Source organism: Scyliorhinus torazame, chromosome 4 (genome assembly GCF_047496885.1).
Source record: "Scyliorhinus torazame isolate Kashiwa2021f chromosome 4, sScyTor2.1, whole genome shotgun sequence".
In the NCBI taxonomy this organism is placed as follows: domain Eukaryota; kingdom Metazoa; phylum Chordata; class Chondrichthyes; order Carcharhiniformes; family Scyliorhinidae; genus Scyliorhinus; species Scyliorhinus torazame.
Genome location: NC_092710.1, coordinates 353,972,123 through 353,993,344, shown reverse-complemented (window position 1 = coordinate 353,993,344; position 21,222 = coordinate 353,972,123). Strand labels below are relative to the sequence as shown.

General features: G+C 48.9%; 1 protein-coding gene across 1 annotated transcript in view; it reads left to right on the top strand.

Moving 5' to 3' along the window:
- The window catches only part of fbxo28 (F-box protein 28), a 179,578-nt gene that overhangs the window by 149,050 nt on the left and 9,306 nt on the right, over positions 1 to 21,222 (top strand). The window contains exon 3 of the mRNA XM_072500310.1: positions 12,716 to 12,854. Within this exon, the coding sequence (XP_072356411.1) occupies positions 12,716 to 12,854 (139 nt within the window). The remainder of the gene's footprint in view (positions 1 to 12,715; positions 12,855 to 21,222) is intronic.

Below are 21,222 nucleotides of genomic sequence, written 5' to 3'. Positions count from 1 at the left end.
TCATTGATAAAAATGACAAACAGCAACGGCCCCAGAACAGATCCTTGTGGTAAGCCCCTTGTAACTGAACTCCATTCTGAACATTTCCCATCAACCACCACCCTCTGTCTTCTTGACAGCTTCAAATTCCTAGGTGTGCACATCGCCAACAATCTGTCCTTGTCCACCCACGTCGATGCTACGACAAAGAAAGTACAACAGCGCCTATACTTCCTCAGGAAACTAATAACATTCGGCATGTCCATATTGACTCTTAGCAACTTGTACAGATGCACCACAGAAAGCATCCGATCTGGCTGCATCACAGCCTGGTATGGCAACTGCTCGGCCCAGGACCGCAAGAAACTTCAGAGTGTCGTGAACACCGCCCAGTCCATCACACAAACCTGCCTCCCATCCATTTACTCTGTCCACACCTGCTGCCTTGGGAATGCGGGCAGCACAATCAAAGACCCCTCCCACCCGGGTTATTCTCTCTTCCAACTTTCTCCATTGGGCAGGAGATACAAAAGTGTGAGAATACGCGGTAACAGGTTCAAAAACAGCTTCTTCCCCGCTATTACCAGACTTCTGAATGACTCTCTTATAGACTGAACTGATCTCTTCACACATCTTCTCTGTTGAGTAGTACTACAGTCTATGCTGACCCGATGCCTGTGTCTATGTGTTTACATTGAGTATTTATGTAAATCCAATGATTTTTAATGTATGGAACGATCTGTCTGGACTGTACGCAGAACGATACTTTCACCGTACCTCGGTACACATGACAAATCAAATTCAATTCAATGACTCCTTCAGTCTCCTGCTCCAAGGAAAGCAACTCTAGTCTATCCAATCACTCTTCATAGTTAAAACTCTCCAGCCCAGGCAACATCCAGGTAAATCTCCTCTGCACTATTTCACATCCTTCTTAAAATGTGGTTTCTAGAACCGCACACAATGCTCTAGCTGTGGCCTAACCAACGCTTTATTGAGTTCCAGCATAACCTCCCTTCTCTTAAACTCTTTGCCTTGTCTAATAAAGGCAAGTATACCATATGCCTTTTAACTACTATTTCCACCTGCTCTGTTATCTTAAGGGACTGGTGTACATGCACGCCAAGGTCCCTCACACCAGGGTCCTGTCACTTATCATGTATTCCCTTGCCTTGTTTGTCCTGCCCAAGTGCATGACCTCACTTATTCGAATTGAATTCTATTTGCCACTGATCAGCCCATCTGTATAAATCCTGTAATCGAAGGCTATCCTCACTATTTACCACCCCATCCGCGAACTTACTGATCAACTCTCATTCATGTCAAAATTATTTAGATAAAGTACAAGCAGCAAAGACCCCAACACTGATCCCTGCGGAGCCTCACTGGGCACAGGCCTCCAGTCAGAAAAGCACCCCTTCACTCAGCCAGTTTTGCGTCCAATTTGCCAAATTTCCTTGGATCCCATGGTCTCTTGTCAGTCTCCCTTGTGGGGCCTGATCAAGAGCCTTGCTGAAGTCCAAGTAGATTGGCAAATGCGTTTCCCTCATGTAGACCTGGTCTGGTTTAGCTGAGTGGGCTAGATAGCTAGTTCTGTGATGCAGAACAATGGGGTGACACGGCAGCACAGTGGTTAGCACAGTGGCTTCACCGCTCCAGGGTCCCAGGTTCGATTCCCACTGGGTCACTGTCCCTGCAGAGTTTGCACGTTCTCCCCATGTCTGTGTGGGTTCCCTCTGGGTGCTCCGGTTTCCTCCCACAGTCCAAAGATGTGCAGGTTAGGTGGATTTGCCATGCTAAATTGCCCTTCGTGTCCAAAAAGGTTAGGAGGGGCTATTGGGTTATGGGGATAGGGTAGGAGTGAGGGCTTAAGTGGGTCGGTGCAGACTCGATGGGCTGAATGGCCTCCTCCTGCACTGTCTGTATTTTCTAATTACCATACAAATTATAAACTATAAATTAAATATCGTACAGCAGATGCAACAAAGAAAGTACTTCGAATTGGCTCAGTAGTCCATCCTTTACATGAGTCAAAGTCCCACAAAACTCTGCCTTCCCTGTGAGGAATTCCAGCTCGTCGTCCTCCAGGATGTATTCCAATCCTCAGTTGACAGCGCCAAACCAACCTGAGCTCCATAGGTACAGTCTTCACCAAAAACAATACACATCTTCAGAATCTCCACAAATTATTCCGGATGGCATAGATCCATCAATGGCATCTTCAAACAGCTGTATCAACTTATTGTCCGCTTCTGGTTCTGGGCATTATTTTCTTCTCCTTGGCACACCACCCACATCGGTGCCACGCCACCTCAAAAATGATAAACGTTGACACCACAGATTCTATAACCGGGGTTTCAATCACGTCAACACTGTCTTGATTTGTAGTAATACTGCCCTTTAACAGATAGTGGATTCATGGACAAGAAAGAGTGCAATTTTGGATAAGATCTTAAATAACTGCATCTTCACAACAAATAAAATGAGACCATGTGCCGCCTTGGTAAGAGTGACCACAATTGGACAGCATGGTAGCACAGTGGTTAACACTGCAGCTTCACGGCGCCAAGGTCCCAGGTTCAATCCCAGCTCTGGGTCACTGTCCGTGTGGATTTTGCACATTCTCCCCGTGTTTGCGTGGGTTTCTCCCCCACAAGCCAAGGAAGTGCAGGGTAGGTGGATTGGCCACGCTAAATTGCCCCTTAATTAGAAAAAAATGAATTGGATATTCTAAATTTAAAAGTGACCACAATTGTCTTTGGTGCCCCCAATCCTACATTGTTCCAATATATCGATTGATTGATATTTATTGTCGCAAGTACCGACGTACAGTGAAAAGTATTTTTCTGCGACCAAGGTAACGTATGTACATAGTACGTTAATAGTGAACAAAAAGGGGGTTCCGGGTGCGGCGATGACCAGCTGAGTCGCACGTTTCGGCAGCTCCCTGTGAAACGGACATTTGGGCCCTTGATAGGAGCCCCAACGGCAATTTTAACGGCTGAAAACACCGTGCGGTAAACCAGAAGGGTATTCCCCCTGGACACAGATGGAAAAAGGAGAGGAAAGTGGCCGGATTGCAGCGGATCCTTTGGAACAACGGCAAGGAAGGCAAGCAGAAACCAAGATGGCGTCGGAAGGTGGCAGTTTCATATGGGGCCCTGAACAACAAGAGTTTTTGAAACGCTGCGTGGAGGAGATAAAAAAGGAAATGAAGAAAGAGTTGTTGGCCCCGATATTACAGGCGATTGAAGGGCTGAAAGAGGAACAAAAGACCCAGGAGCAGGAGCTTCGGGTCGTGAAGGCGAAAGCAGCAGAGAATGAAAACGATATACAGGGCCTGGTGGTGAAGTCGGAGATACAGGAGGCACACCAGAAACGATCTGTGGAGAGGTTGGAGGCACTGGAAAATAACGCAAGGAGGAACAACTTGAGGATTCTTGGCCTTCCTGAAGGTGTGGAGGGGGCGGACGTCGGGGCATATGTGAGCACGATGCTGCACTCGTTAATGGGAGTGGAGGCCCCGACGGGTCCGTTGGAGGTGGAGGGAGCATACCGAGTTATGGTGCGAGGATCGAGAGCAGGAGAAGCTCCCAGAGCCATAGTGGTGAGATTTCTCCGTTTTAAGGATAGAGAAATGGTCCTTAGATGGGCGAAGAAAACTCTGTGTAGTAAATGGGAGAACGCGGTGATCCGCGTCTATCAAGATTGGAGTGCGGAGGTGGCGAGAAGGAGGGCGAGCTTTAATCGGGCCAAAGCGGTACTTCACAAAAAAAAGATAAAGTTTGGAATGCTGCAACCGGCAAGACTGTGGGTCACATATCAAGGGAGGCACCACTACTTTGAGACGGCGGATGAAGCGTGGACTTTTATTGTAGAAGAAAAATTGGAATGATTGGACTACGAAAATGAACGTTTGGACAAAGTGGTGGGACGAGTGGGGGGGGGGGCGAAGAGGGATTGTATGATTAATCCTGCGGTATGGTAACTTTTCTTTCTCCCACAGGTGGTGATGGGGGGAGGTGGGGAGGGAGAGGAGATGGGGCATTGGCCATGGGAGGCGGGGCCGAGGGAGAGGCGCGGGCTTGGTTCCCGCGCTATGATAATCATGGCGGGAATAGAGAAGCAGGAAGGAGGGGGCGCCGCACGGGGCGAGCCGTGATCACGGGGGGAAGCCGAGGTCAGCCAGAGTTTGCTGACTTCTGGGAGCAACATGGGGGGAGTAATTACGCTAGCGGGGGGGAGGGGGGAATTACTGGGTTGCTGCTGCTAGGGAAAGGGGGGAGTGGGTACGGGAAAGGATGGGCGGGGGGGCACCGTCTGGGAGAAATACAGCTGCGTGGGAACTGGGCGAGAAGCTGGAAAAAGATGATGGCTAACCGGCAAGGGGGGGGGTGGGGGTGGGAAGCCCCCCAACTCGGCTGATCACGTGGAACGTGAGGGGGCTTAACGGGCCGATAAAGAGGGCACGAGTACTCGCACACCTTAAGAAACTTAAAGCAGATGTGGCCATGTTACAGGAAACGCACCTGAAACTGATAGATCAGGTTAGGTTGCGCAAAGGATGGGTAGGGCAGGTGTTCCATTCGGGGCTGGATGCGAAAAACAGGGGGGTGGCTATATTAGTGGGGAAGCGGGTAATGTTCGAGGCAAAGACTATAGTGGCGGATAACGGGGGCAGATACGTGATGGTGAGTGGCAAATTACAGGGAGAGATGGTGGTGTTGGTAAACGTGTATGCCCCGAATTGGGACGATGCCAATTTTATGAGGCGAATGCTAGGACGCATCCCAGACCTAGAGACCGGAAAGCTGATAATGGGGGGAGACTTTAACACGGTGTTGAAACCAAGGCTGGATAGGTCGAAGTCCAGGACTGGTAGGAGGCCGGCAGCAGCCAAGGTGCTTAAGGATTTTATGGAGCAGATGGGAGGTGTGGACCCGTGGAGATTCAGTAGACCTAGGAGTAAGGAGTTCTCGTTTTTCTCCTATGTCCATAAAGTCTATTCACGCATAGACATTTTTGTGTTGGGTAGGGCATTGATCCCGAGGGTGAGGGGAACGGAATATACGGCTATAGCCATTTCGGATCATGCCCCACACTGGGTAGACTTGGAGATAGGGGAGGAAACAAGAGGGCGTCCACCCTGGAGAATGGACATGGGACTAATGGCGGATGAGGGGGTGTGCTTAAGGGTGAGGGGATGCATTGAAAAGTACTTGGAACTCAATGACAATGGGGAGGTTCAGGTGGGAGTGGTCTGGGAGGCGTTGAAGGCAGTGGTTAGGGGGGAGCTGATATCAATAAGGACACATAAAGGGAAGCAGGAGAGTAAGGAACGGGAGCGGTTGTTGCAAGAACTTTTGAGGGTGGACAGACAGTATGCGGAAGCACCGGAGGAGGGACTGTATAGGGAAAGGCAAAGGCTGCATGTGGAATTTGACTTGCTGACCACAGGCACTGCAGAGGCACAATGGAGGAAGGCGCAGGGTGTACAGTATGAATATGGAGAGAAGGCGAGCAGATTGCTGGCACACCAATTGAGGAAAAGGGGAGCAGCGAGGGAAATAGGGGGGGTGAGAGACGAAGATGGAGAGACGGAGCGGGGAGCGGAGAGAGTGAATGAAGTGTTTAAGACATTTTATAAAAAATTGTATGAAGCTCAACCCCCGGATGGGAGGGAGAGAATGATGGAGTTTTTGGATCGGCTGTAAATTCCCAAGGTGGAAGAGCAGGAAAGGATGGGATTGGGAGCACAGATCACGGTAGAAGAAGTGGTGAAAGGAATTAGGAACATGCAGACGGGAAAGGCCCCGGGACCGGACGGATTCCCAGTTGAATTTTACAGAAAATATTTGGACTTGCTCGCCCCGCTACTGACGAGGACCTTTAACGAGGCAAAGGAAAGGGGACAACTGCCCCCGACTATGTCAGAAGCAACGATATCGCTTCTTTTAAAGAAGGAAAAGGATCTGCTACAATGCGGGTCCTACAGACCAATCTCCCTCCTCAATGTAGATGCCAAGGTCTTGGCCAAGGTAATGGCAATGAGAATAGAGGAATGTGTCCCGGGGGTGGTTCATGAGGACCAAACTGGGTTTGTGAAGGGGAGACAGCTGAACACGAACATACGGAGGTTGTTAGGGGTAATGATGATGGCCCCACCAGAGGGTGAAACGGAGATAGTAGTGGCGATGGATGCCGAGAAAGCATTTGATAGAGTGGAGTGGGATTATCTGTGGGAGGTGTTGAGGAGATTTGGGTTCGGAGAGGGGTATGTTAGATGGGTGCAGCTGTTGTATAGGGCCCCAGTGGCGAGTGTGGTCACGAATGGACGGGGATCGGCATATTTTCGGCTCCATAGAGGGACAAGGCAGGGATGTCCTCTGTCCCCATTACTGTTTGCACTGGCGATTGAGCCCCTGGCGATAGCGCTGAGAGGTTCCAAGGGATGGAGGGGAATACTTAGGGGAGGAGAAGAACACCGGGTATCTTTATATGCGGATGATCTGCTACTATATGTGGCGGATCCAGCGGAGGGGATGCCAGAAATAATGCGGATACTTGGGGAGTTTGGGGATTTTTCAGGGTATAAATTGAACATGGGGAAGAGTGAGCTGTTTGTGGTGCATCCAGGGGAGCAGAGTAGAGAAATAGAAGACCTACCGTTGAGGAAGGTAACAAGAGACTTTCGTTACCTGGGGATCCAGATAGCTAAGAATTGGGGCACATTGCACAGGCTAAATTTGACGCGGTTGGTGGAACAGATGGAGGAAGATTTCAAGAGATGGGATATGGTAGCATTGTCAATGGCAGGGAGGGTGCAGGCGGTTAAGATGGTGGTCCTCCCGAGATTCCTCTTTGTGTTTCAGTGTCTCCCGGTGGTGATCACGAAGGCTTTTTTCAAAAGGATAGAAAAGAGTATCATGGGTTTTGTTTGGGCCGGGAAGACTCCGAGAGTGAGGAAGGGATTCTTACAGCGTAGTAGGGATAGGGGGGGGCTGGCACTACCGAGCCTAAGTGAGTATTATTGGGCCGCTAATATTTCAATGGTGAGTAAGTGGATGGGAGAGGAGGAAGGAGCGGCGTGGAAGAGATTAGAGAGGGCGTCCTGTAGGGGGACCAGCCTGCAGGCTATGGTGACAGCCCCATTGCCGTTCTCACCAAGGAACTGTACCACGAGTCCGGTGGTGGTAGCTACACTGAAGATTTGGGGACAGTGGAGACGACATAGGGGAAAGACCGGAGCACTGGGGGGGTCCCCGATAAGAAACAACCATAGGTTTGCCCCGGGGGGAATGGATGGGGGATATGGAATGTGGCAAAGAGCAGGTATAACGCAATTGAAAGATCTATTTGTGGATGGGAAGTTTGCGAGTCTGGGAGCGCTGACCGAGAAATATGGGTTGCCCCAAGGGAATGCATTCAGGTACATGCAATTGAGGGCTTTTGCGAGGCAACAGGTGAGGGAATTCCCGCAGCTCCCGACACAAGAGGTGCAGGACAGAGTCATCTCAAAGAAATGGGTGGGGGACGGTAAGGTGTCGGATATATATAGGGAAATGAGAGACGAAGGGGAGACTATGATGGACGAACTAAAAGGGAAATGGGAAGAAGAGCTAGGGGAGGAGATTGAGGAGGGGATGTGGGCAGATGCCCTAAACAGGGTAAACTCGTCATCCTCGTGCGCCAGGCTAAGCCTGATTCAGTTTAAGGTATTACACAGGGCACATATGACTGGAACACGGCTCAGTAAATTTTTTGGGGTGGAGGATAGGTGTGCGAGGTGCTCGAGAAGCCCAGCGAATCATACCCATATGTTTTGGTCATGCCCGGCACTACAGGGGTTTTGGATGGGGGTGACAAAGGTGCTTTCGAAAGTAGTAGGAGTCCGGGTCGAACCAAGCTGGGGGTTGGCTACATTTGGGGTTGCACAAGAGCCGGGAGTGCAGGAGGCGAAAGAGGCCGATGTTTTGGCCTTTGCGTCCCTAGTAGCCCGGCGCAGAATATTGCTAATGTGGAAAGAAGCCAAGCCCCCGGGGGTGGAGACCTGGATAAATGATATGGCGGGGTTCATAAAGTTAGAGCGGATTAAGTTCGTCCTAAGGGGGTCGGCTCAAGGGTTTACTAGGCGGTGGCAACCGTTCGTCGAATATCTTGCGGAAAGATAGATAGGGGAGAACAAAGAAGGCAGCAGCAGCGGCCCAGGACTTTGGGGGGGGGGGGGAGGGATGGGGGGGGGGGGTGTGGCCTGAGACAAGGCAGTTGCTAATTAGGGCTAGTTTTTATTTTTTGTTATTTAATATTTATTTATTTGTTGTTGTTTTTGTTTAAATTTAAAAAGGTCATTATTATCTGTATTGTTACAATGTTGTGTAAAGGATGCACAATGTACTGTGTTGGTTGACCAAAAATTTTCAATAAAATATTATTTAAAAAAAAAAAAAAATAGTGAACAAAAAGAATAATCGACAAGAGTGCATTGACAAATGGTACATCAACAAATAGTGATTGGGCCAAACAAAGCAAATACAAGAGCAAGTTCCCATGTCTGGATGTGTGGTGAGGCCAATCAGGGATTCTGACTCTTGGACACCACAGAATATCCTCCCACGCTTGGCCAAGGCTCTCGATTACTGCTTCTATTAAATGTGATGTATTTTACAGCACCTTCTCTTGGTGTTTGATTTATACTTGGATGAGTATTCAAGTTATCAAAGTGACAAAGCTTGGATCACCCGATGGGTGAAATGACTGATCTGTAAAAGTTGAAGTATTCCATGTTACAGTTTCTAATGTAGATCACTCTCAGTCTTGTCCTTCGCCATGATCATTACAGTTCCTAATGGAGATCACTCACAGTCCTGTCCTTCACCATGATCATTACAGTTCCTAATGGAGATCACGCTCAGTCCTGTCCTTCACCATGATTATCACAGTTCCTAATGGAGATCACTCTCAGTCCTGTCCTTCACCATGATCACTACAGTTCCTAATGGAGATCACTCTCAGTCCTGTCCTTCACCATGTTCATTACAGTTCCTAATGGAGATCACACTCAGTCCTGTCCTTCACCATGATCATTACAGTTCCTAATGGGGATCACTCTCAGTCTTGTCCTTCGCCATGATCATTACTGTTCCTAATGGAGATCACGCTCAGTCCTGTCCTTCACCATGATCATTACTGTTCCTAATGGAGATCACTCTGAGCCCTGTCCTTCGCCATGATCATTACTGTTCCTAATGGAGATCACGCTCAGTCCTGTCCTTCACCATGATCATTACTGTTCCTAATGGAGATCACTCTCAGCCCTGTCCTTCACCATGATCATGACTGTTCCGAATGGGGATCACTCTTGGCCCTGCCCTTCACCATGGTCATTATAGTTCCTAATGGAGATCACTCTCAGTCCTGTCCTTCACCATCATCATTACAGTTCCTAATGGAGATCACTCTCAGTCCTGTCCTTCACCATGATCATTACAGTTCCTAATGGAGATCACTCTCAGTCCTGTCCTTCACCACGATCATTACTGTTCCTAATGGAGATCACTCTCAGTCCTGTCCTTCACCATGATCATTACAGTTCCTAATGGGAGTCACTCTCAGTCCTGTCCTTCACCATGATCATTACAGTTCCTAATGGAGATCACTCTCAGGCCTGTCCTTCACCATGATCATTACTGTTCCTAATGGAGATCACTTTCAGTCCTGTCCTTCACCATGATCATTACTGTTCCTAATGGAGATCACTTTCAGTCCTGTCCTTCACCATGATCATTACAGTTCCTAATGGAGATCACTCTCAGGCCTGTCCTTCACCATGATCATTCCTGTTCCTAATGGAGATCACTTTCAGTCCTGTCCTTCACCATCATTACAGGTCCTAATGGAGATCACTCTCAGTCCTATCCTTCACCATGATCATTACAGTTCCTAATGGGGATCACTCAGTCCTGTCCTTCACCATGGTAATTACAGGTCCTAATGGAGATCTCTCTCAGCCCTGTCCTTCACCATGGTCATTACAGTTCCTCATCATTCACAACAATGTCCTTCACCATGGTCATTACAGGTCCTAATGGAGATCACTCCCAGTCCTGTCCTTTGCCATGGTCATTACAGTTCCGAATGGAGATCACTCAAAGCCCTGTCCTTCACCATGATCATTACAGTTCCTAATGGGAATCACTCTCAGGCCTGTCCTTCACCATGGGCACTACTGTTCCTAATGGAGATCACTCTCAGCCCTGTCCTTCACCATGATCATTACAGTTCCTAATGGAGATCACTCTCAGTCCTGTCCTTCACCATGATCATTACAGTTCCTAATGGGGATCACTCTCAGTCCTGTCCTTCACCATGGTAATTACAGGTCCTAATGGAGATCACTCTCAGCCCTGTCCTTCACCATGGTCATTACAGTTCCTCATCATTCACAACAATGTCCTTCACCATGATCATTACAGTTCCTAATGGAGATCACTCATCCCTGTCCTTCACCATGATCATTACAGTTCCTAATGGAGATCACTCTCAGCCCTGTCCTTCACCATGATCATCACAGTTCCTAATGTAGATCACTCTCAGCCCTGTCCTTCACCATGATCATTACAGTTCCTAATGGAGATCACTCAGCCCTGTCCTTCACCATGATCATTACAGTTCCTAATGGAGATCACTCTCAGCCCTGTCCTTCACCATGATCATTACAGTTCCTAATGGAGATCACTCTCAGCCCTGTCCTTCACCATGATCATTACAGTTCCTAATGGAGATCACTCTCAGCCCTGTCCTTCATCATGATCATTACAGTTCCTAATGGAGATCAGTCAAAGCCCTGTCCTTCACCATGATCATTACAGTTCCTAATGGAGATCACTCTCAGCCCTGTCCTTCATCGTGATCATTACAGTTCCTAATGGAGATCAGTCAAAGCCCTGTCCTTCACCATTAATAGATATTGGGCAGATGTTGCTGGTGATATGACATCTCAAATTTTCACAATTATTGCTTATGTACAGATGGTTTAGGTTTATTGTCAAGAGAAGTATTGTTCTGCGTACAGTCCAGACGGATTGTTCCATTGAAAAACGATGTACAAATAAATACATAAACACTGGCATCATGTGAAGCATACAGAGTGCAGTACGACACAGTAGAGAAGATGTGTGGAGAGATCAGTTCAGTCCTTCAGAGGGTCGTTTAGGACTCTGGTAACAGCGGGGAAGAAGCTGTTTTTCGAGTCTGTTAGTGCGTGTTCTCAGACTTTTATGTCCTGCCCGATGGAAGAAGTTGGAAGAGTGAGTAAGCCGGGTGCGAGGGGTCTTTGATTATGCTGCCCACTTTCCCCAGGCAGCGGGAGGTGTAGATGGAGTCAATGGATGGGAAGCGGGTTCGTGTGATGGACTGGGCTGTGTTCAAGACTCTAGTTTCTTGCGGTCTTGGGCTGAGCAGTTGCCATACCAGGTTGTGAAGCAGCCAGATAGGATGCTTTCTATGGTCCATCTGTAAAAGTTGGTAAGAGTCAATGTGGACATGCCGAATTTCCTTAGTTTCCTGAGGCGCTGTTGTGCTTTCTTAGTCGCAGTGTGAAAGTGGGTAAACCAGGACAGATCATTTAAACTGCTAGATTATTGCAGAATTATCTCTGTGTCATTAATGTCCTTTAGGAAAGGAAATCTACCATGTTGACATGGTCAGCCCTATACGTGAGTCCAGACGAACGTTGTGTTTAACTCTCAGCTACTCTCTGAATTGGTCAAACAAGCCACTGAGTAGTGTTTACGAAGGTTCTGTATGTCTACTATTTTAAAAATAAATTTAGAGTACCTAATTCTTATTTTCCCCCCCCCAATTAAGGGGCAATTTAGCGTGGCCAATCCACATACGCTGCACATCTTTGGGTTATGGGGGGTGAAACCCACGCCGACACAGGAGAATGTGCAAACTCCACGCGATAGTGACCCGGGATCGAACACGGGCCCTCAGTGCCATGAGGCTGCAGTGCTAACCACTGCGCCACCGTGCCGCCCCTTCTAAGTCTACTTTGAGGGCAATTCGGGATGGGCAATAAATTGGCTGATAAATCGATAAAATACTGGCCTTACCTAATCCTCTGCAGTAATAAAGCGGATGAGCAACTCCATGATACTCTGGGCCAGGATTGCAGTTGGATCCTGATGATAGATGAGTATTGAAGGTGTGGAGAGTTATGGCCATGGAGCAAGGGTGCTAATTCTGCGGGGTCACAGAGCTGAAACATGAACTTGTTCTCTCGCTCACGTACTGGATGAGCTGCTGAGTAGTTTCAATATTTTGCAAATCTTAAAATAGTAGCTCTGCCAGAAAGTAAGTCAGTGAGGTTTGGCCAGTGCCAGTCAGAGGGGGGCATTCAGCCTGGACAGCATTTAAATTGTCACGTCCAGAGATGGCAGGAAGGCGTTGATGACTTGAGGGCAGGGCAGAGTCTGGATGGGCAACTTTTTGTCGTGATGCAGGAGAATAGTCCAACTTTATGTCTAACTCAAAGCGAGGTTGCCAACAGTTTGGTTCATGCTGTGTTTCAGCAAGGGGATGATGGGGTAGATGCAGCACAACAACTGGGGAGGAGGTTGAGGGGAAGCCTGATTGTAGCTTGTTGGTGAAAGCGAAAGATCAGAATGATGGGGACCCCACTATGTTAGAAGTTAGGGAAGTCTACACGATAAGGGTTAATTCTGTCTTCTTCCAGGCGAGAGTCGGAGCGCAGGAATCACTCACTCGCACGTCATGCAGATATCTTGGCAGCAGTGGAGACCAGACTGTCCCTGCTCAACATGACCTTCATGAAATATGTCGACACCAATCTCTGCTGCTTCATCCCTGGAAAGGTGGGTGTAGAATGGGCGACATTCATGGGGCAAGTGGGTAGTTCGGACAACCTCCAGATCGGGGCTGTTTTCGATGCTGGCACAGCAGAATCTTTTCGCTGATTTACGAACATGGGGGAGATTAAAAGAAAACATTCCAAAAACTTTTGTTCGTATAGTATCTTTAACAAACTCACGATGTTGGAGCTTTACTCTGTTTCTAACCCTGTCCAGGGAGTGTTTGATGGGGACACTGTGGGGACCTTTACTCTGTATCTAACCCTGTGCTGTCCCTGTCCTGGGAGTGTTTGATGGGGTCAGTGTAGAGGGAGCTTTACTCTGTATCTAACCCTGTGCTGTCGCTGTCCTGGGAGTGTTTGATGGGGACAGTGTAGAGGGAGCTTTACTCTGTATCTAACCCCGTGCTGTACCTGTCCTGGGAGTGTTTAATGGGGACAGTGTAGAGGGACCGTTACTCTGTATCTAACCCTGTGCTGTCCCTGTCCTGGGAGTGTTTGATGAGGTCAGTGTAGAGGGAGCTTTACTCTGTATCTAACCCTGTGCTGTCGCTGTCCTGGGAGTGTTTGATGGGGACAGTGTAGAGGGAGGTTTACTCTGTATCTAACCCCGTGCTGTACCTGTCCTGGGAGTGTTTAATGGGGACAGTGTAGAGGGACCGTTACTCTGTATCTAACCCTGTGCTGTCCCTGTCCTGGGAGTGTTTGATGGGGTCAGTGTAGAGGGAGCTTTACTCTGTATCTAACCCTGTGCTGTCGCTGTCCTGGGAGTGTTTGATGGGGACAGTGTAGAGGGAGCTTTACTCTGTATCTAACCCCGTGCTGTACCTGTCCTGGGAGTGTTTAATGGGGACAGTGTAGAGGGACCGTTACTCTGTATCTAACCCTGTGCTGTACTTGTCCTGGGAGTGTTTGATGGGGACAGTGTAGCGGGAGCTTTACTCTGTATCTAACCCCGTGCTGTAGCTGGCCTGGGAGTGTTTGATGGGTAACAGTGTAGAGGGAGCTTTACTCTGTATCTAACCCCATGCTGTACCTGTCCTGGGAGTGTGATGGGGACAGTGTAGAGGGCGCTTTACTCTGTAACTAACCCCGTGCTGTACCTGTCCCGGGAGTGTTTGATGTGGACAGTGTAGAGGGCGCTTTACTCTGTATCTAACCCCATGCTGAACCTGTCCTGGGAGTGTTTGATGGGGACAGTGTAGAGGGAGCTTTACTCTGTATCTAACCCCATGCTGTACCTGTCCTGGGAGTGTTTGATGGGGACAGTGTAGAGGTTGTTTTACTCTGTATCTAACCCCGTGCTGTACCTGTCCTGGGAGTGTTTGATGGGGACAGCGTAGAGGAACCTTTACTCTGTATCTGACCCCGTGCTGTACCAGTCCTGGGTGTGTTTGATGGAGACCGTGTAGAGGGAACTTTACTCTGTATCTAACCCCTTGCTGTACTGTCCTGGGAGTGTTTGATGGGGACAGTGTGAGGGAGCTTTGCCCTGTATCTAACCCCTTGCTGTACCTGTCCTGGGAGTGTCTATGGGGACAGCGTACAGGGAGCTTTGTTCAGTACCTATTGCTATGCTGTACATGTCGTAGGAGTGTTTGATGGGGAAAGTGTAGAGGGGGTTTTACTCTGTGTCTAACCCTATGCTGTACCTGTCCTGGGAGAGTTTGATGGAGACAGTGTAGAGGGAGCTTTACTCTGTATCTAACCCCGTGCTGTCCCTGTCCTGGGAGTGTTTGATGGGGACAGCGTAGAGGAACCTTTACTCTGTATCTGACCCCGTGCTGTACCAGTCCTGGGTGTGTTTGATGGAGACCGTGTAGAGGGAACTTTACTCTGTATCTAACCCCGTGCTGTACCTGTCCTGGGAGTGTTTGATGGGGACAGTGTAGAGGGAGCTTTACTCTGTATCTGACCCCGTGCTGTACCAGTCCTGGGTGTGTTTGATGGAGACCGTGTAGAGGGAACTTTACTCTGTATCTAACCCCGTGCTGTACCTGTCCTGGGAGTGTTTGATGGGGACAGTGTAGAGGGAGCTTTACTCTGTATCTGACCCCGTGCTGTACCAGTCCTGGGTGTGTTTGATGGAGACCGTGTAGAGGGAACTTTACTCTGTATCTAACCCCGTGCTGTACCTGTACTGGGAGTGTTTGATGGGGACAGTGTAGAGGGAGCTTTACTCTGTATCTAACCCCGTGCTGTACCTGTCCTGGGAGTGTTTGATGGGGACAGTGTAGAGGGAACTTTACTCTGTATCTAACCCCGTGCTGTAGCTGGCCTGGGAGTGTTTGATGGGGACAGTGTAGAGGGAACTTTACTCTGTATCTAACCCCGTGCTGTACCTGTCCTGGGAGTGTTTGATGGGGACAGTGTAGAGGGAACTTTACTCTGTATCTAACCCCGCGCTGTACCTGTCCTGGGAGTGTTTGATCGGGACAGTGTGGAGGGAGCTTCACTCTGTATCTAACCCCGTGCTCTCGCTGCCCTGGGAGTGTTTGATGGGGTCAGTGTGGAGGGAGCTTTACTCTGTATCTAACCCCGCGCTGTACCTGTCCTGGGAGTGTTTGATCGGGACAGTGTGGAGGGAGCTTCACTCTGTATCTAACCCCGTGCTCTCGCTGCCCTGGGAGTGTTTGATGGGGTCAGTGTGGAGGGAGCTTTACTCTGTATCTAGCCCCGTGCTGTACCTGTCCTGGGAGTGTTTGGTGGGGACTGTTGTTAACTTTTGGTTGGTTCAATTGGCTCTGTTTCTATAACCTTTGCTCTCGAGTCGCCAGGTATGTTTATGATACCGCCGCGAGGTTCAGGTTCAAGTAATGATCAATAACTCAACACACCAATTAGTAAGATTCAAATCAAAACACATTTATTATACACAGTAAATCACTACTCGTGCATAAACTCTACTTTCTAGACTATTTCTATCAGTAAAAGGCCTATACTTAGCTTCGGAATTGGCCCACCAGGTCAGGGGAACAAATGGCCTTTCGTTCAGGTCCTGAGTCTGCAGGATTCAAAGCTGGTATGGACTGGTAGCTAGGAACGCCTATCTCGTAGCGAGCGTTGACTTGAGACTCACTTGCTTGGCGGCAACAAGACAGGTCACTGTCAAGGGTTGGTTCGCGTTGCTGAGTGACCCTGCCAAGAATATCATGGAATTTACAGTGCAGAAGGAGGCCATTCGGCCCATCGAGTCTGCACCGGCTCTTGGAAAGAGCACCCTACCCAAGGTCCACACCTCCACCCTATTCCCATAACCCAGTAACCCCACCCAACATTAAGGGCAATTTTGGACACTTAAGGGCAGTTTATCATGGCCAATCCTCCTAACCTGCACATCTTTGGACTGTGGGAGGAAACCGGAGCACCCGGAGGAAACCCACGCACACACGGGGAGGATGTGCCGACTCCGCACAGACAGTGACCCAAGCCGGAATCGAACCTGGGACCCTAGAGCTGTGAAGCAATTGTGCTATCCATAATGCTACCGTGCTGCCCCGAAGGACGATTTGAACTTGGGGGCTTTACTTTATAGTCCCCAGGGGCTTCCCGCCCTTCGGAGCGGACCCCGTACCTGATTGCAAGTGATTGGACTACTTTCCGATCACTTGGATCGATTTCTCCAATACTGGAGTTGTTCCCTGATCACTAGGTGGTCCCTAAATGTTCTTTGGTCTTCCTTTGTCTTGGCTCCTGCTGGCGCCTAGGAGTCTGGCTTGGCTTTATTTACCTTAACTGTTTCCATTGTGCCTGGAATCGTACATTACTATGCTGATGGCGGCTGGTTTCAATGCTGTCTGGTTGTTTTGCAGGTTCCAATACACATGATTTCTGCACTTGCTAGTCTTTGCCTGTGTTGGCTGAATTTCCCTTCAGCCTTTGCGGTTTTCCATTTTAAGTCGGGAAGTGGCCAACTCAGGTGGCTACACAGTGTAGAGGGAGCTTTACTCTGTATCAAACCCCGTGCTGTCGCTGTCCTGGGAGTGTTTGATTCGGACAGTGTAGGGGGAGCTTTACTCTGTATCTAACCTGGTGCTGTACCTGTCCTGGGAGTGTTTGATGGGGACAGTGTAGAGGGAGCTTTAATCTGTATCTAACCCCATGCTGTACCTGTCCTGGGAGTATTTGATGGGGACAGTTTAGAGGGAGCTTTACTCAGCATCTAACCCCGTGCTGTACCTGTCCTGGGAGTGTTTGATGGGGACAGTGTAGAAGGAGCTTTACTCTGTATCTAACCCCATGCTGTTCCTGTCCTGGGAGTGTTTGATGGGGACAGTGTAGAGGGAGCTTTACTCTGTATCTAATCCCACGCTGTATCTGTCCTGGGAGTGTTTGATGGGGACAGTGTAGAGGGAGCTTTACTCTGTATCTAACCCTGTGCTGTACCTGTCCTGGGAGTGTTTGATGAGGACAGTGTAGAGGGAGCTTTACTCTGTATCTAACACCGTGCTGTACCTATCCTGGGAGTGTTTGATGGGGACAGTGTAGAGGGAGCTTTAATCTGTATCTAACCCCATGCTGTACCTGTCCTGGGAGTATTTGATGGGGACAGTTTAGAGGGAGCCTAACCCCATGCTGTACCTGTCCTGAGAGTGTTTGATGAGGACAGTGTAGAGGGAGCTTTACTCTGTTTCCAACCCCGTGCTGTTCCTGTCCTGGGAGTGTTTGATGGGGACAGTGTAGCGGGAGCTTTACTGTGTATCTAACCCTGTGCTGTACCTGTCCTGGGAGTGTTTGATGTGGACAGTGTAGAGGGAGCTTTACTCTGTATCTAACCCCGTGCTGTACCCGTCCTGGGAGTGTTTTAATAGGGACAGTGTAGAGGGAGCTTTACTCTGTGTCTAACCCCGTGCTGTACCTGTCCTGGGAGTGTTTGATGGGGACAGTGTGGAGGGAGCTTTACTCTGTATCTAACGCCATGCTGTCGCTGTCCTGGGAGTGTTTGATTCGGACAGTGTAGGGGGAGCTTTACTCTGTATCTAACCTGGTGCTGTACCTGTCCTGGGAGTGTTTGATGGGGACAGTGTAGAGGGAGCTTTAATCTGTATCTAACCCCATGCTGTACCTGTCCTGGGAGTATTTGATGGGGACAGTTTAGAGGGAGCTTTACTCAGCATCTAACCCCGTGCTGTACCTGTCCTGGGAGTGTTTGATGGGGACAGTGTAGAAGGAGCTTTACTCTGTATCTAACCCCATGCTGTTCCTGTCCTGGGAGTGTTTGATGGGGACAGTGTAGAGGGAGCTTTACTCTGTATCTAATCCCACGCTGTATCTGTCCTGGGAGTGTTTGATGGGGACAGTGTAGAGGGAGCTTTACTCTGTATCTAACCCTGTGCTGTACCTGTCCTGGGAGTGTTTGATGAGGACAGTGTAGAGGGAGCTTTACTCTGTATCTAACACCGTGCTGTACCTATCCTGGGAGTGTTTGATGGGGACAGTGTAGAGGGAGCTTTAATCTGTATCTAACCCCATGCTGTACCTGTCCTGGGAGTATTTGATGGGGACAGTTTAGAGGGAGCCTAACCCCATGCTGTACCTGTCCTGAGAGTGTTTGATGAGGACAGTGTAGAGGGAGCTTTACTCTGTTTCCAACCCCGTGCTGTTCCTGTCCTGGGAGTGTTTGATGGGGACAGTGTAGCGGGAGCTTTACTGTGTATCTAACCCTGTGCTGTACCTGTCCTGGGAGTGTTTGATGTGGACAGTGTAGAGGGAGCTTTACTCTGTATCTAACCCCGTGCTGTACCCGTCCTGGGAGTGTTTTAATGGGGACAGTGTAGAGGGAGCTTTACTCTGTGTCTAACCCCGTGCTGTACCTGTCCTGGGAGTGTTTGATGGGGACAGTGTGGAGGGAGCTTTACTCTGTATCTAACGCCATGCTGTACCTGTCCTGGGAGTGTTTGATGGGGACAGTGTAGAGGGAGCTTTACTCTGTGTCTAACCCCGTGCTGCACCTGTCCTGGGAGTGTTTGATGGGGACAGTGTAGAGGGAGCTTTACTCTATATCTAACCCCGTGCTGTACCTGTCCTGGGAGTGTGATGGGGACAGTGTAGAGGGCGCTTTACTCTGTATCTAACCCCGTGCTGTACCTGTCCTGGGAGTGTTTGATGGGGAAAGTGTAGAGGGAGCTTTACTCTGTATCTAACACCATGCTGTACCTGTCCTGGGAGTGTTTGATGGGGACAGTGTAGAGGGAGCTTTACTCTGTACCTAACCCCGTGCTGTACCTGTCCTGGGAGTGTTTGATGGGGACAGTGTAGAGGGAGCTTTACTCTGTACCTAACCCCGTGCTGTCCCTGTCCTGCGAGTGTTTGATGGGGACAGTGTAGAGGGAGCTTTACTCTGTACCTAACCCTGTGCTGTACCTGTCCTGGGAGTGTTTGATGGGGACAGTGTAGAGGGAGCTTTACTCTGTATCTAACCCCGTGCTGTACCTGTCCTGGGAGTGTTTGATGGGGACAGTGTAGAGGGAGCTTTACTCTATCTAACCCCGTGATGTACCTGTCCTGGGAGTGTTTGATGGGGACAGTGTAGAGGGAGCTTTACTCTGTATCTAACCCCGTGCTGTACCTGTCCTGGGAGTGTTTGATGGGGACAGTGTAGAACATAGAACAATACAGCGCAGTACAGGCCCTTCGGCCCACGATGTTGCACCGAAACAAAAGCCATCTAACCTGCACTATGCCATTATCATCCATATGTTTATCCAATAAACTTTTAAATGCCCTCAATGTTGGCGAGTTCACTACTATAGCAGGTAGGGCATTCCACGGCCTCACTACTCTTTGCGTAAAGAACCTACCTCTGACCTCTGTCCTATATCTATTACCCCTCAGTTTAAAGTTATGTCCCCTCGTGCCAGCCATATCCATCCGCGGGAGAAGGCTCTCACTGTCCACCCTATCCAACCCCCTGATCATTTTGTATGCCTCTATTAAGTCTCCTCTTAACCTTCTTCTCTCCAACGAAAACAACCTCAAGTCCATCAGCCTTTCCTCATAAGATTTTCCCTCCATACCAGGCAACATCCTGGTAAATCTCCAATGCGGTGACCAGAACTCTACGCAATACTCCAAATGCGGCCGTACCAGAGTTTTGTACAGCTGCAACATGACCTCCCGACTCCGGAACTCAATCCCTCTACCAATAAAGGCCAACACTCCATAGGCCTTCTTCACAACCCTATCAACCTGGGTGGCAACTTTCAGGGATCTATGTACATGGACACCTAGATCCCTCTGCTCATCCACACTTTCAAGAACTTTACCATTAGCCAAATATTCCGCATTCCTGTTATTCCTTCCAAAGTAAATCACCTCACACTTCTCTACATTAAACTCCATTTGCCACCTCTCAGCCCAGCTCTGCAGCTTATCTATATCCCTCTGTAACCTGCTACATCCTTCCACACTATCGACAACACCACCGACTTTAGTATCGTCTGCAAATTTACTCACCCACCCTTCTGCGCCTTCCTCTAGGTCATTGATAAAAATGACAAACAGCAACGGCCCCAGAACAGATCCTTGTGGTATTCCACTTGTGACTGTACTCCATTCTGAACATTTCCCATCAACCACCACCCTCTGTCTTCTTTCAGCTAGCCAATTTCTGATCCACATCTCTAAATCACCCTCAATCCCCAGCCTCCGTATTTTTTGCAATAGCCTACCGTGGGGAACCTTATCAAACGCTTTGCTGAAATCCATATACACCACATCAACTGCTCTACCCTCGTCTACCTGTTCAGTCACCTTCTCAAAGAACTCAATAAGGTTTGTGAGGCATGACCTACCCTTCACAAAGCCATGCTGACTATCCCTGATCATATTATTCCTAACTAGATGATTATAAATCTTGTCTCTTATAATCCCCTCCAAGACTTTACCCACTACAGACGTGAGGCTCACCGGTCTACAGTTGCCGGGGTTGTCTCTGCTCCCCTTTTTGAACAAAGGGACCACATTTGCTGTCCTCCAGTCCTCTGGCACTATTCCTGTAGCCAATGATGACATAAAAATCAAAGCCAAAGGTCCAGCAATCTCTTCCCTGGCCTCCCAGAGAATCCTAGGATAAATCCCATCAGGTCCCGGGGACTTATATATTTTCAGCCTGTCCAGAATTGCCAACACCTCTTCTCTACGTACCTCAATGCCATCTATTCTATTAGCCTGGGGCTCAGCATTCTCCTCCACAACATTATCTTTTTCCTGAGTGAATACTGACGAAAAATATTCATTTAGTATCTCGCCTATCTCTTCAGACTCCACACACAATTTCCCATCCCTGTCCTTGACTGGTCCTACTCTTTCCCTAGTCATTCGCTTATTCCTGACATACCTATAGAAAGCTTTTGGGTTTTCCTTGATCCTTC